The following is a 14,070-nucleotide window of genomic DNA, read 5'->3' as shown; positions in this document are numbered from 1 at the left end:
AATGGTTACACGGACTTATGTCTGCAATACCTGTAGTAAGCAGACCGCTTCCTGCTATTGCTATTCACTGTGATAGTCGAACAACTATCGACAAGATTAGCAGTAAAAAGCATAATGCTAAAACTAAGAGACACATCCAAGTTAGACTCAAGTCTATAAGGGGTTTAGTGACTGATAGGATCATAGCTATAGAGTTCATAGGAACTCAGAATAATATAGCTGATCCTCTTACTAAAGGACTGGAACCTGCAGTGGTCCTTAAGTCAAGGTTGGGGATGGGATTGTCAACCCATCATAATTCATCAACAGTGGGAACCCAATACACATGAGAGGAGATCCCTTGAAGTGTATTCAATGGGTAATAACAAGCTGTAAGGATGAGTTGGTAGTACCTTTGCTACATAGATGATACTACAGTATCTGAATCTATCCCCTGTAAACCTAGAAGGTACTGACACTGCCAGAAAAGCAAGAGTGTTGAAACTCTGAATGGGATCAAGTCATTTGACGAGATAGAGGCAGTATATCTCTGGAGATGCCCAGCTAAGCGAATGTAATTGTGTGGTCGCAATTATCAGAACTTAAGTACTGATGAGTTTGATTTTTTCATTTATGAATTCAAAATCTGATCAGTTTTGATTTTTTCATTAATGGAGCAGTTTAATTCAGACATTAAGTGTGTGGACAGTTTCATTTTTCCTCTCCTATAAATAGAGGCTAAACTGAATGAATACAACACACTACATTCTCATCTCTTCTCTTCAACCTCTCTGCATTTCTCTCCCATAAGTCCTGAAGTGCTGATATTTTCCGGCGACTGAGGTGCTGGTCGAAGTGGAGGTTTTGTTGCTGCTGTTAACATAAACTCCGAGCTGTTTTATCCTGGTGGAGATATTGCGCACATCCCAAACGCAGCAGGTAGGGGGCAATAATCTCTTCAAGAGCAGCCAGGACTTCGAGCAAGGCCTGGTGACTCAGCTGTGATTATTTTCTTGGCATTTTGTATCTGTAAACCTTTATTTCAGTCACTGTTGAAAGCTATGGTTTCGGGTACATCTTTCTTTCTCTCTTCGTTATTTCAGTTACTGATTTTGTTTACCTGCATGTTTTGTTTTGTTAACTGTGGTCTTGGCCTAAACTTGTTAAATTCTTTATACACTTGCCTCTATGTTGCTATACTTGTTAGTGAGTTTCTCAACACTTATTTGGTTTTTGCTCTAGCTTTCTTCGCCGTACTTGGACGCTTTTACAAGTTGAGCAGCCCACCATATTTTTTTTTTGGTTTTTGCTCTTGCGCATTTCTTCACCTTAATGTAATTTCCTTATCAAAAATGTGAACCCGGACGCGTAAACAAGTTGATTTTGGTTTTTGCTCTCGTTTTCTACGCTATAACGTCATTTCTTTATCAGTTCTTATCTCTATCAGCGCTTATTTATTCTTATCCTTTTTTTCTCGTCCCTCAATATTAAATAATCAATCTTGATTAAAGAGATAGTCTGATAATAAAATTACCCCGTCAAATACTTATCTAAAACTTTTACTTCCAATTTGAAGTAAATTTAAGTTACCGAGTCATTAAAATTTACGTCCCACCTTTGAAAAACTGAAAAATGTTTACAAAATGTTTAGCTAGACCAGAACAATAATAGTCCTGATTTTTCCTATCAAATGTGCAGAAAAAGAGTAAGAGTAACTGATACAAAATAACACAGTAACTGAGAACGCCTCCAAGATAAATCACCAGAACAAAAAGGACGTGTAGTGACTAGACGCAGTCAATTATCAGGAGGTTTCTTATTAACCCGGTTGACAAAAGTTAACCGGAAAGTCTAGTCTTTGTGGCGCTTATATGTACACCATTTCAATGACGGTCCTCGGTGAAATGTCTTCGAAAATTAATGCACTAGGTACTAGAATCTTTGGATGCTTTTACCGTAAGGGCATAAACATTTTGACATTTGTGTTTCTTCCTCTTATTAGCCAAAGCACGATTTATTCAACGACCAACTTTAGCCCATGATAGATGTTTCTTCACTGATTTACGTAACATGCCTTCTGACCATAACTCGAACTTAAAACTCTGCCAAAAGTTACTATGGACAAAATATAACAAATCATATGTGATGATTTAGTAATTGGTTGTCATGGCACTTTGGGCTTACACAGGTTACTTTCCAATTATGTTGTCTTTGACCATTCAAGGTCACCGATGCTACTCACCAAATTTTCATCTATAGGTGATCGTAATTGTAGGTTCTGAAACAGTCAGTCGGCTCATAATTGTATCTTAAGGAAGACTCAGCAAATGCATTTTCAGATGGAAGATTGCACATGCCCTGCTTCTTGTTAAGGGAGGTAATAATGTTAGCTGTGCATGCAGCAACTTCAGTTTGGATCTATTATCAGTTAATTACTTAGAAAATATATATTAGTGCCACAGAAGTCCTTTCCCCACTTGACAGCAGTTGTTTTGGACTGGAACTGTTGACTTGTGTGCTTCAGTTTCAAGTTTTGAGATACTGAGATATCCCTCTTCTCTTTGTTACAAGGAGTTGTATGTTCGCGTGTCTCGAGCTCATCCCTATGAAAATTTTGTGGAGGAGGATGATGAATTTTTTTCTTATATGAATGAAGTATGCGAGTTGTTCTTTGTGATTACTTGTTTCTACTTGGAGTTCACTATTGCCCAAAGAGTTATCAAAAGCATATTCTTCAGTGTATGTTTCCTTATCATCTCAAAATTAAGGTTTATGCGTGCATCTAAATATCACATAACTTTTACAACTAAATAGACTCTAAGTGCATCTGCAATCCGGTTTGTTCTGGAAAATGAATATATTAGATTAACTTAAAGCAAAACACCTTTCATTAATACAAGATAATCTCAAATGATTCCTCTTAGTATGCTCACAAAAGAAAATTGATCTCAAATCCCAATAATCACTACTCTAAAATGTGACAGGTTAAAGATGCGAATGAGAGCGATGCATTCAGGGAAAATCATCATGTAAGATGGTATTTCTGCCAGAACTTCTTATATTCATAAACATCTGAATGAGTGACTCCTGTATCATCAGTCGCAGAGAGAGCAAGCCAATGTCAATAAATATGAGCTCATCTTTGGATTGATAAGACCTAACAACAACCATTTCAGCTGGCTATCGCAACCCAACTCTGGTATGTTACAACCTTACGCTCCCTGTGCCACATGATTTGTCCTAATTACTGACCATAATTTGCATTCTGCATTCCTATTAACAAGTTTTAAGGTCATTAATTATCCTATAAAGTTGTTTAAACACACAAAAGATTTATTTCTTCCACGACTTTGTGATTTTCCTAAAATAACAGGCTATGTTGCTGGTTAGGTGCATAGGATACATTGAATTAGAAGGAAATACGTAGCAGACTAAAAATATGTACAAGTCATAAATGCAAATTGCAGAACCACTTGTTTAAGCATCCCATATTTGTATAAATTGCTTTACTCAGAAACCCACAGATGTTAAATTATAACCATGGTTCCATGCATCCAGCACCTGGTTTTAAAGATTTTTCTAACAAATTGTACTTAAAAATTAGCCCATTGTTTGAACCTATTAAATTCCTCATCACAAATGTTGGTATGATACATCCACAATTCTTTCCATAGTAATTCTTGTTGGCAGGGATCTTCGTCTTCTCGTTTCACCCTCCACGTACAACTAAAAAAAATCATCGAAAAAATGTAACATATCTGCTGTAAACTGCAAACAAAAATGCACATTGATTGACTGATAAAATTGGAAGAGCCAGTTGGAATTCAACTCTGCCCATATTGCATGACAAGGACCATAATGATAGCATATCTTTCATTTTTCAGGCAGTGATGTACGTTCTATTACTATCAATTTTAGTCCTCATGGTACCTTTAGCCAGATACTATGAATATGGGACTGATTAGGATGTGTGCATAAAGATGAATCAGACATAAAATGTACAATGGCAATACATGTAGTAGTCCCAGTAGGACGATTTTTTTTAAATTTGTTTTATAGGACTATCTTTAACTAATAATATGTAAGCTCCTATGAAAAAGTTCATACAATTATATTTGGGAGCTCAAACATGCCCAATCTTGATTTATAGGCGCACTGCCTTTATAAGAATTGAGACCAGATTATCCTTATCGAATATCGTAATAGCTTATATTTGTTCAATGTGGATGAGGATAGTTTGATCTTAATATCAATAAAGGACGTGCATATATAAATTCAAGTCGGCACATATCAGCTCCATACAATTTTTTTTAATTGAGTCTGTAACTTAATAGGATAGCGGTATGAAAACTTTGATGTGATAGTAACTAAACACAAATATCTGTGTAGGCAAAAAATGTATGAAACTGGGGAGGAGAATTGACAGCTTAATATAGACAGAAATAGTGAGAGGCCCTATCCCCATCTTAAGGACCATATACATATGCATGCAAGAGTGTGTGTGTGTTCCTTAAAGAGCAAGATGGTATGGAATGGGAAATTGGGCATGGGATGGTGCAATAGTGGTTTTAAGGGATATGGTGTGAAAGGGAAGTTAAGCTGCTGTTTCTCAGCACTTATAGCTAAACAATGCATTTGTGTAGTAGCATACATTGTTATTTTTGGTATGTGCATTTGATGTCTGGTAGCTCCCCACTTCTAACCTATCTTAAATGCTCTCTCTCAATAAACTATGTGCTTCTTCCCCTTCCCAAATCCCATCTCTATATAAACACAAACACTCTTCACTTGTATCATACCTTTCCTAGCATTTGTATTATTTTCTCTCAACTACTATGATGAAAAGAGCTCTAATTTCTTTGGTAGAAAATGTGGGATCAAAATGCAACATGGCTATCGATATTTCTCGGGTAACATTCATGCAAATTAGAGCTGGGGTTCTGTTCACTGTTACAAAGAAAGCTATATGTGCTCTTGCTACATGTCTTTTTGCTTTAGGTAAGTTATCGTCACAAAACCTCTATAGTCAATAATAGTATAGGCTTATGGTAACCTCTATGCTTTTTTACTTAATATTGTCCTCACACTTCTGAATAATAGCTAAGATGTAAGAATCGGTTGCCACCCTATGTGCACCTAAATATTCACCTTTTCTAGCCAAGCTTAAGCTGAATTCAAATATATACACTAATCATGTTGCAATCATGGATATGAATAGGAGGGGCAATTGTAGGAGCAATCACAGGAGCCATTAAAGGGCAGACAACAGAGACTGGACTTGCACGTGGGGCTGGAATCGGTGCCGTTGTAGGGGCCATCACTGCTATCCAGTTGATGGATTCAATAATTAATGGCGAGACATTTTCCAAGGTATATTCACATTTTCTTAGGCTTGTAATTGCCAGATGCATGCACCATCTTGCTCTTATCATTCTTTAACAAGATTTTTTCAGATTAGTACTTCATCACAAATTACAATAGAACCCTCATTTGCCATTTTGCTATGCAGATACATTCAACCTTCTGGTCTTTTGCCTGCATAAGATTATCATGTCTTGTCACTCTCGCTGTGATAAATGGAAGAACATAGAAAGAGTTTCTAATTTTCTCGATCAAACTAATGAGCGTAACTTAAGAAGTATACGGGATTACATTATTACATATCTTACATGATGCGCAAATATATGGAACCCACAGAATTAGCAGCACCTAGCTACTTGCACTATGTATGACATTGCACAATTGGTGGTCCAGTGTAATAAATTCATTAATATTCCAACTATCATTTTAGGCACATGCATCTTACAAACAAAACTAGTTACAATTTTAAAGCTGTGTAGTTCTAGCTTGTAGATAGCAAGTTGATCATTTCCTAATTTGCTTTAGAAATTATCTTCATGTGACATGATCCATGTTATGCTAAGAAGTCTATAATGTTTCAGGCTGCTCTGTTATATAGCCTTCTAAATGGCAAGGTCTTTGTGGAATGGGGAAGTCCTGCACTACTAAAAGCCTATCAGTGGCAAGTAAGTATCTGTACTATGTTTCTTTTCATTTTTTTGATCTTTGCATGATCTATGTTTCCTTCTATAGCCAACTAGGCATACTAGTATCATTACCACTGATATATGATCAAATTATAGAATATACAGTCGACATCTATAGATTTATTAACCAGATACTTCTCAAAATCAGTCCAGTGCTATCGATACAAGCTCAATGGAAATTTCAGATCTGTTTGAAGTCACTTTGAGCAAAGGTTTATCTCAGGATTACGTCGAGAAGCTACCCAAACACAAAGTTACTTCCACCAACATCACAAGTTGTTGCTATGAGACTTCCTGTGCAATTTGTTTACAGGTTATGATCAATACACATTTCTTTAAAACCCCGAAATGCTTTGGTTGCTATCTTCATTTGTTCTCAGATTACTGTACTAATTTTATGTTATAAACCTGGTTCTTTAGGATGTGAAGAACGGGGACTTGGCAAGGACTTTACCAGATTGCAGACATTGCTTTCATTTACATTGTATAGATGAATGGCTAACAAGACAAGGGTCTTGCCCAATTTGTAGAAAAGATGTTTAATTTGTAGGGTAAGAAAGTGCAGAGAGTTGGAAAATTATAATTTCTTCGAACCTTGCAAGTTGTAAGGTCATATTAATACAACATATAATTGCAGAAACGAATCAACTCCGTGTAAAGAATACGCATATGGCCTCAAAGTAAAAAAGGCACATGTTATATTATTCTGCTCACAGAGCAAGTCCAATATATACTTAGTCCTATAACTATAATATACGACCAAACTAAAAAAAATCAACTCCAGTACATAGTAATGAAGTGTTTTTCTCAGTAATCAACCGGGAAAAACACACTCTTAACGAAGCAGCACTATTACTTGGCTCACAAAATGTCCCTCAGGTCTCAAATGTTATGGAGTAAAAGAAATGCAGCCAAACCCGTTATACTTTCATGATACAAAGTTCCTGGTACTCCCAGAATTGCAGCTTATAACAAATCTTACATGGCTTCATTCTGTCGGACAATGCATATGATTTTTAATGGGGAAAATCGATTTTTTTATCCCTCAACTATTTATTTCTTTAAAAACCTACCACTCAACTTACATTTAATTTTTTTGTCACTGATGTTATTTTCATATTGAATTCTTCCTCATTCCGTTAAAATAACCGGATAACGAAGAATGTGTTGTCAGAATCAGGGCAACCCAGAAACCGAAACCATTCCGATCACCGATCATTTTTCTGGTCAAGCCAATTCACGGTCAAATCAGGTCTGTTTTCTATGATTTTTCAGTCCAAATCACTTTATATCAAGTAACAACAGTCAGAACCAAAGTGTTTCTTCATCATTCCGTCGAGTTCAACAAAGAAATCTGACGAGATTTTAAAATCCGGCAATACCAAAATTAATTCAAAACTCAATAATACATAAAAACCAATACACTCGTAAAAGGCTATTACACGAACTTAAACCAATAAATAATCACTCAATTAGTCGGGAATATGAAGAACAAAGTGATGTCCACTTTTTGGGCAAACATAAAATGATAACCCAAAAACATGAAAGTTCAAAATCGAATGATCTATGCATCCATAGCTTCAAAAATAGTGAATGATTAATCAAAATGAAATCCTAAAATTAATGTTTTTTAAAAAAATTAAATGAATGGTTTAAAATAAAAAAGAGACATAACGTTAGTGTCAAAAAAAATAAAATATAAGTTGAATGATATATTTCTAAAAGAACAAATAGTGAATGATATTGATTTTCCCTGTTTAATTTGAGTAAAGTTTTACTCCCTTTATTTTTTTTACTTGTCGCTTTGACTTTTGCACACATTTTAATATTTTTTAACCGGCTAGTTAAAATTATTATTTATAAAATTTTCTTCTTGTAAATAAAAGTAGACAACTTATATTTTAATTCAAAAAAAAATTTAAAATCATATTTTTAACTAGTAGTCAAAATATATTAAAATAAGTGCAAAAGTCAAAGTGACAAATAAAAAAAACCAGAGGGAGTAGCTTATTTCCAACCACCCTTGCTAAATCGCTACTAACTCATTGGATTAAAAACGGTTTCATTTTCCAAAATGACTTCTGGAGGCTCATATTAATCGGCCGTATCATCGATAAATCGGCCGAAATATCATTCAAATTCATGATGCCGATATTATTGGCCTGAATCGCTCTATGATACGTTTTTCTGAAATAAGGTCAAAAACGGGTCCAAAATCGGCAAAGTCAACGGGTCGGACAAAGAAAAAATGTCCAGAAAAAGAAGAGAGGAAGATGGAGGGAGGGAGAGATAAGTGGTGGACATGCACTGAATCGAAGGTAGTAGAAGAAATATCCGAGGGAGAGGTTGTGGCTGGGGTAGACGATGACGGATGAGAAGAGATGAAAGCTCTGTTTATAGTATTAATTAGATGGATCTAGAAAGAAAAGTGAGAAGAACATTATTTATCAAAATGGCATGCCGCTTACCTTCCTGAAAAAATAGAAACTGTGCCGCCACAGACCACAGTTGACTTGGTGTCAAAAAAAAAAGATAGAACAAATGAGCTGTAAAACCCTAATAACCGCTTGGGCTGTATGGGCCGTGACTATACAGCCCAATTACACTTTAATGTGTCAGCAGATGAAACATTTATTTATAAAATATGCATATATTTTAAAAATTAATATTAATATATATCCGATTTTATATTCCGAGAAATCGTAAATCGGTACCTCTACCGATTTAGTCCGATTTTCGATTTCTATAACCATCTATATTATTAATGAGGAAATAACCAAAAATATAGTGACAAATATTTTTGGAACTATAAACGTTTTTTTAGAATTCTAAGAGCAAGTTCAATGTAATGTTATAAGTGGTCTCATTTCTAAAATTAAATGCTAAAAATTTCAATTTTAAAGGGGTTCTATCCTTAGATGTAAATATGAATAAATGCAGTTCTAAATTTGAAATCAATAACACATTTATGCATCTGTAACTACAAACAACATGTATAGTGGTGAACTTTATATAAAATTTAGGAGAGAGTTCAAAAATTAGTTAAATTAAAATTATTTGGATGCACAACTAACATTAGAGTTGAAACTTAATTTTAGCAACAAAAAATATTTTTTAATAGTAAATTATAACAATAGTTATAACTATTTTGTATATTCCCCTATACTTACTCTAACATTTCTCTTTTATGTGCTCCTTTAAACTTTTTCAGCTAAATTTTACACTACTATATAAATGCTACCAGATTTTAATAATTTTAAAAATCTAAATAAAATATATCAAAATTATTTTTTTAATATCTTTTATATAAAAATTTGGATTTTATTTAAAAATATAAATTAAGTATATGTAAGTTTATTGTTTATTAGTCTTGGAGTGTCTTGTTCATTCTTATACGTTCCGATATCAATCAACATCAAAATTTATGGTGTCAACACAAAATACCACTCAAGCAATGAATAATCTTACTTTAGAGGGGAGGAGGAAGGGGGTATTGCAGTAGAGGACACAGACGTAGTGGAGGATATCGAAGGCTTAGTAGGTCGCTTTATCAATGAGGGAGTGGTGGATTTTACAGCTATGAAATATACATTAGCCTCGCTATGGGAAAAGGTGTATACATTAATGAGATTGATGTCAACTTATAAATTTTTCAATTTTACCACGAGATTTGTTAGCAGATAATATTGCAAAAATATTTCTTGTGTCAGTTGTATATTTTAGAGGATAAGATTAATCGGATAAAGAGTCTATAACAGAAATATACAGAAACATGGTGATCAATATTAACACGTTAGTGCTGCTACAACAAGTTTGATATAAATTTTATCTTCACAAATAGATAGACTTTACTAGAGTTAGTTTAAGAATGTATATCTTTTACTTGTAATCTTTATCTTATACTTGTAATCTCCTTATATATACATTTGTAACTCTGAAGATACAAATCAATAAAGAGTGAAAATATTTTCTCGTATAAATCTTATATGGTATCAGTAATCAGGTTCATATATCAATGGACTTGACACCTGAATCATCATCTCTCCCCGATGGCTCCACTCCTCCGGTCACAAAAAAGCCTTTTATTGTCATCGCTGATGCTACCAGTAAGACAGACCCATACTCTATTCATCCATCGGAGAATCCCACCTATGTTTTCTTCTCTTCAGTTTTAACATGAGGCAACTACTCCGCATGGTCCAAAGGGATATCAAAGGCACTCAACGCCAAGGGAAAGATCGGATTTGTTGATGAATCATTACCTGCACCCACTGATAAACAAGAATTGTTGTACTAGAAACGTGCCGATGATTTTGTCAGGAGTTGGATTATTAACTCCATTCATACCGACATACGACCAAGCTGCCTCTTTGTTGAATCCGCTCTCCAGTTATGGACAAAACTTCAGGTGAGATTTTCTCAGTCCAATCTTACAAAGATATATCAATTGAAATCAGCTATTGCCACTTTGAAGCAGGAAGATCTCTCCGTGACTGTTTACTACACAAAAATCAAAGCCCTTTGGGTGGAACTCTCATCTATCGAGCCATCTGCTCCTTGCATATGTGGTGCAAGTAAACTAATCATTGAACGTGATCATAAAGATAGAGCCATTGAGTTTCTCTAAGGCCTTCATGATCGTTTTTCCACCACTCGGAGCAATATCCTGTTGATGGAGCCTCTCCCATCTACAGAGCTTCGTTAAACAAGAAGAAGCTCAACAATATCTTAACAACTTTTCCGTTCTTGTGGTTGACTCCGCCGCATTAAATCTGAAACAGTCTGATCATCGTCCTCCTTCGCGCTCTAACAATTCTGCTAAGCGGCAACGCCCATGCTGTGACCACTGCACTCGCTGTGGACACACTAGGTCTACTTGTTATCGCATCCATGGCTTCTCTGGCCGTTCCAATAGCCAACCTGCAAATAATTCTAGTACTCCTGATCGTACTCCGTCATCAGTTAATGCTGTCATACCACATGTAGCATCCTTTACGATTGAACAATACAGTCGGTTACTAGCTCTCATCAACCAACCGGATGATAATAATGCACGAGTCAACTTGGCAGGCACTAACAACACTCCTTTTACTCAAATAATTTCAAATTCTAATCCTATTCTTAATGCATCTCTATGGTATATCGACCCTGGGCAACCCACCATATCTCCTGTGATATCACTGCATTTTCATCATATAAAGCAGTAAGTAATTCTATCACAGTGCAGCTTCCTGATGGTTCATTAGCCAATGTTAAACATATTGGAACAATAATTGTGTCTCCTCATTTTATCTTAAAAAATATGTATCATATTCCTAATTTCACTTTAAATTTAATATCCGTTACTCAGTTAACGAAACATTTAAATTGTATGGCTTCCTTTTCACCGGATAATTGTTATTTTCAAAACTGCACCACGAAGATGGTGATTGGTAGAGGAATTCGTATCTCTGGACTTTATCAACTTCAGCCATTCTTAGGAATTAATTCAGTGAATAAATTAAGCCAGTCTCCACATATGGATATTTGGCATTGTCGCCTTGGACACCCAAGTGTTGATCGTCTCAAATTATTATGTAGCTCTTTTCCTTTTATTAGTTCAAATTTTCATTTCCAATGTAATATTTTCCCACAGGAAAAATAAACTAGATTACCATTTAATAAAAGTTCAATTTCATCTAGTTATGTTTTCTCTCTTATACATTGCGTTATTTGGGGTCCATTTTATATTCCTAGTACCAATGGTTCTCGTTATTTTTTAACCATTGTAGATGATTACTCTCGATTACCTGGCTTTATCTAATACATTTAAAATGTGAGACATTCAAGTTCATTCAATTTTTTTATAACTTTGTTTTCACACAATATTCTAAGCATATTGCCACTATGTCGACTGGCTCACAAACTATTCACCTTCCTGTCCTACAAAAGATTCAAACGGACAATGGTTCTGAATTTCTTTCGAACAAATTTCAGTCGTGGCTTTATTTTAAACGAATACATCATCAGCGCAGTTGTATTCATACACCTTAACAAAATGGCGTTGTCGAACGCAAACATCGTCATATATTAAATATTGCACACGCGCTCCGTTTCCAAAGCAATTTACCCATCAAAGATCGGGGTGAATGTCTCTTAACTACCGCATATCTTATTAATAAAATACCAACACCTTTGTTAAAAAATCGTTCTCCACATGAAATTCTACTTAGTACAGTTCCTAACTACAAAATCTTCGGATTATTTGTTGTCTTTGTTATGCAAAAAGTACCTCAATCATAAGTAAATTTGATTCAAGAGCTCATCCAGGCATCTTCATTTGTTATCCATTTAATCACAAAGGATATAAAATTCTTGATCTTGAAACCAAGCATATCTATGTCTCGCATGATGTCATATTTCATGAAACAATCTTTCTGTTTCAAGATGTCCTCCCGCCTATACAAGATTTTTTACATTCCGCTGAATCCACTGCCTATTATGATGATATTTTACATGAAACATACATCCCACCGGCTTCAGTCTCTCCCACAGATACATCTTTCTCTCCAAATGTTCAACATGATACTAATGCATTCCCGGGATCTCTTGGATCCCCTATTCCAGAAACACCGTCTCATATAGAGTCTATGCATTCATCGCCTAGCACCTCAATGGATGGACATAATAATACTCCTTCTCTACTGCCGCATCCAACTCGCACATATCGTCCACTGCGTTGGTTAGATGACTATGAATATTCTCTTAATGCATGTACCGCTTCTTGTTAGTATCCTTTCACCTCTTCCTTCGGGGTTGAGAAATTTTCACCTACCCACCAGAAGGTTTTTGCCTCCATCATTAGTGCAGATGAACCACGCACATTTCAAGAAGCCATGAAACATTCTCACTGGAAAGATGTCATGGCCAATGAAATTAAAGCCCTTGAGTCCAACAACACATGGACAGTCACTACTCTCCCACCCGAAAAAAGGCCATCGGGTGTAAATGGGTATATAAAACTAAATTCAAGTATGATGGTTCTATAGAACGATACAAAGCACGTCTCGTTGCCAAAGGTTATATCCAACAGGAAGGTATCGATTATCATGATATTTTCGCTCTTGTTGCGAAACTTGTAACTCTTCGAGCCCTTCTTTCAGTTGTAGCCGTCAAACAATGGCCATTACATCAACTAGATGTCAATAATGCCGTTTTACATGGGGATCTTTCTGAAGAAGTATACATGCGTCTACCTCCAGGCTTCCAAAAGAGAGGTGATTCTCATGTTTGTCGCCTCCACAAATCTATATATGGCCTTAAACAATCATCTCGTAAGTGGTTTGAGAAATTTTCTCCTGTTCTTCTTGAATTAGGTTTCACTCAATCTCGAGCTGATCACTCTCTTTTTATGAATCATACATCAAATGATTCTATTTTTTTTCCTTGTCTAAGTTGATGACATTGTCATTACAGGTAATAATTTTATCCTTATTTCATCCATCATTTCTCATCTCGAATCCAAATTTCCTTTAAAAATATGGGTTCTCTTCGATATTTTTTAGGTATCAAAATCTCTCGCTCTAAACAAGGCATTTTTTGATGTTAATGAAAATATGTTTTGGATATTTTAGATGACTCTGGATTCAGAAATTGTAAACCGTCACCATTTCCAATGGAACAACATTTAAAATTGTTACCATCTGATGGCACACCTTTATCAAATCTTAGTCAATATTGTAGTCTCATTGGTAAACTTCTATATCTTATTGTCACTAGACCAAATATTACATATTCGGTCAATTATCTTAGTCAATTTATGCAACATCCTCGCACATCTCATCTTGATGCAGTATTTCGTATATTACGCTACATTCATGGTACTGTCACTCATGGTATTTTTCTCTCTTCTTCCAGCAATTTACAATTGCAAGGATATACAGATTCTGACTGGGATGGTTGTCCCACGACTCGTCGCTCCACTACAGGATATTTCACTATGCTCGGAGCTAGTCCAATTTCTTGAAAATCTAAGAAACAACCCACGATTTCTCCCTCCTCTGCT

General features: G+C 35.4%; 1 protein-coding gene across 2 annotated transcripts; it reads left to right on the top strand.

Moving 5' to 3' along the window:
* The first annotated feature begins 2,535 nt into the window (after positions 1 to 2,535).
* LOC141721308 (NEP1-interacting protein 2-like) lies at positions 2,536 to 6,666 on the top strand. 2 transcript variants are annotated; one of them, XM_074524171.1, is made up of 7 exons: positions 2,536 to 2,718; positions 2,964 to 3,178; positions 4,846 to 4,977; positions 5,198 to 5,349; positions 5,922 to 6,005; positions 6,175 to 6,339; positions 6,447 to 6,666. In XM_074524171.1, the coding sequence occupies exons 3-7, from the start codon at positions 4,869 to 4,871 to the stop codon at positions 6,567 to 6,569; spliced, it is 633 nt and encodes a 210-aa protein (XP_074380272.1). In that variant the 5' UTR covers positions 2,536 to 2,718; positions 2,964 to 3,178; positions 4,846 to 4,868; the 3' UTR covers positions 6,570 to 6,666. The 2 variants fall into 2 exon arrangements, with proteins under 2 accessions (XP_074380272.1, XP_074380271.1); XM_074524170.1 differs by lacking the exons at positions 2,536 to 2,718; positions 2,964 to 3,178 and adding an exon at positions 4,487 to 4,643.
* The last annotated feature ends 7,404 nt before the right edge of the window (positions 6,667 to 14,070 follow it).

This window comes from Apium graveolens, chromosome 4, assembly GCF_009905375.1.
Source record: "Apium graveolens cultivar Ventura chromosome 4, ASM990537v1, whole genome shotgun sequence".
Lineage (NCBI taxonomy): Eukaryota > Viridiplantae > Streptophyta > Magnoliopsida > Apiales > Apiaceae > Apium > Apium graveolens.
This window is presented reverse-complemented; position numbering and strand designations above follow the sequence as displayed.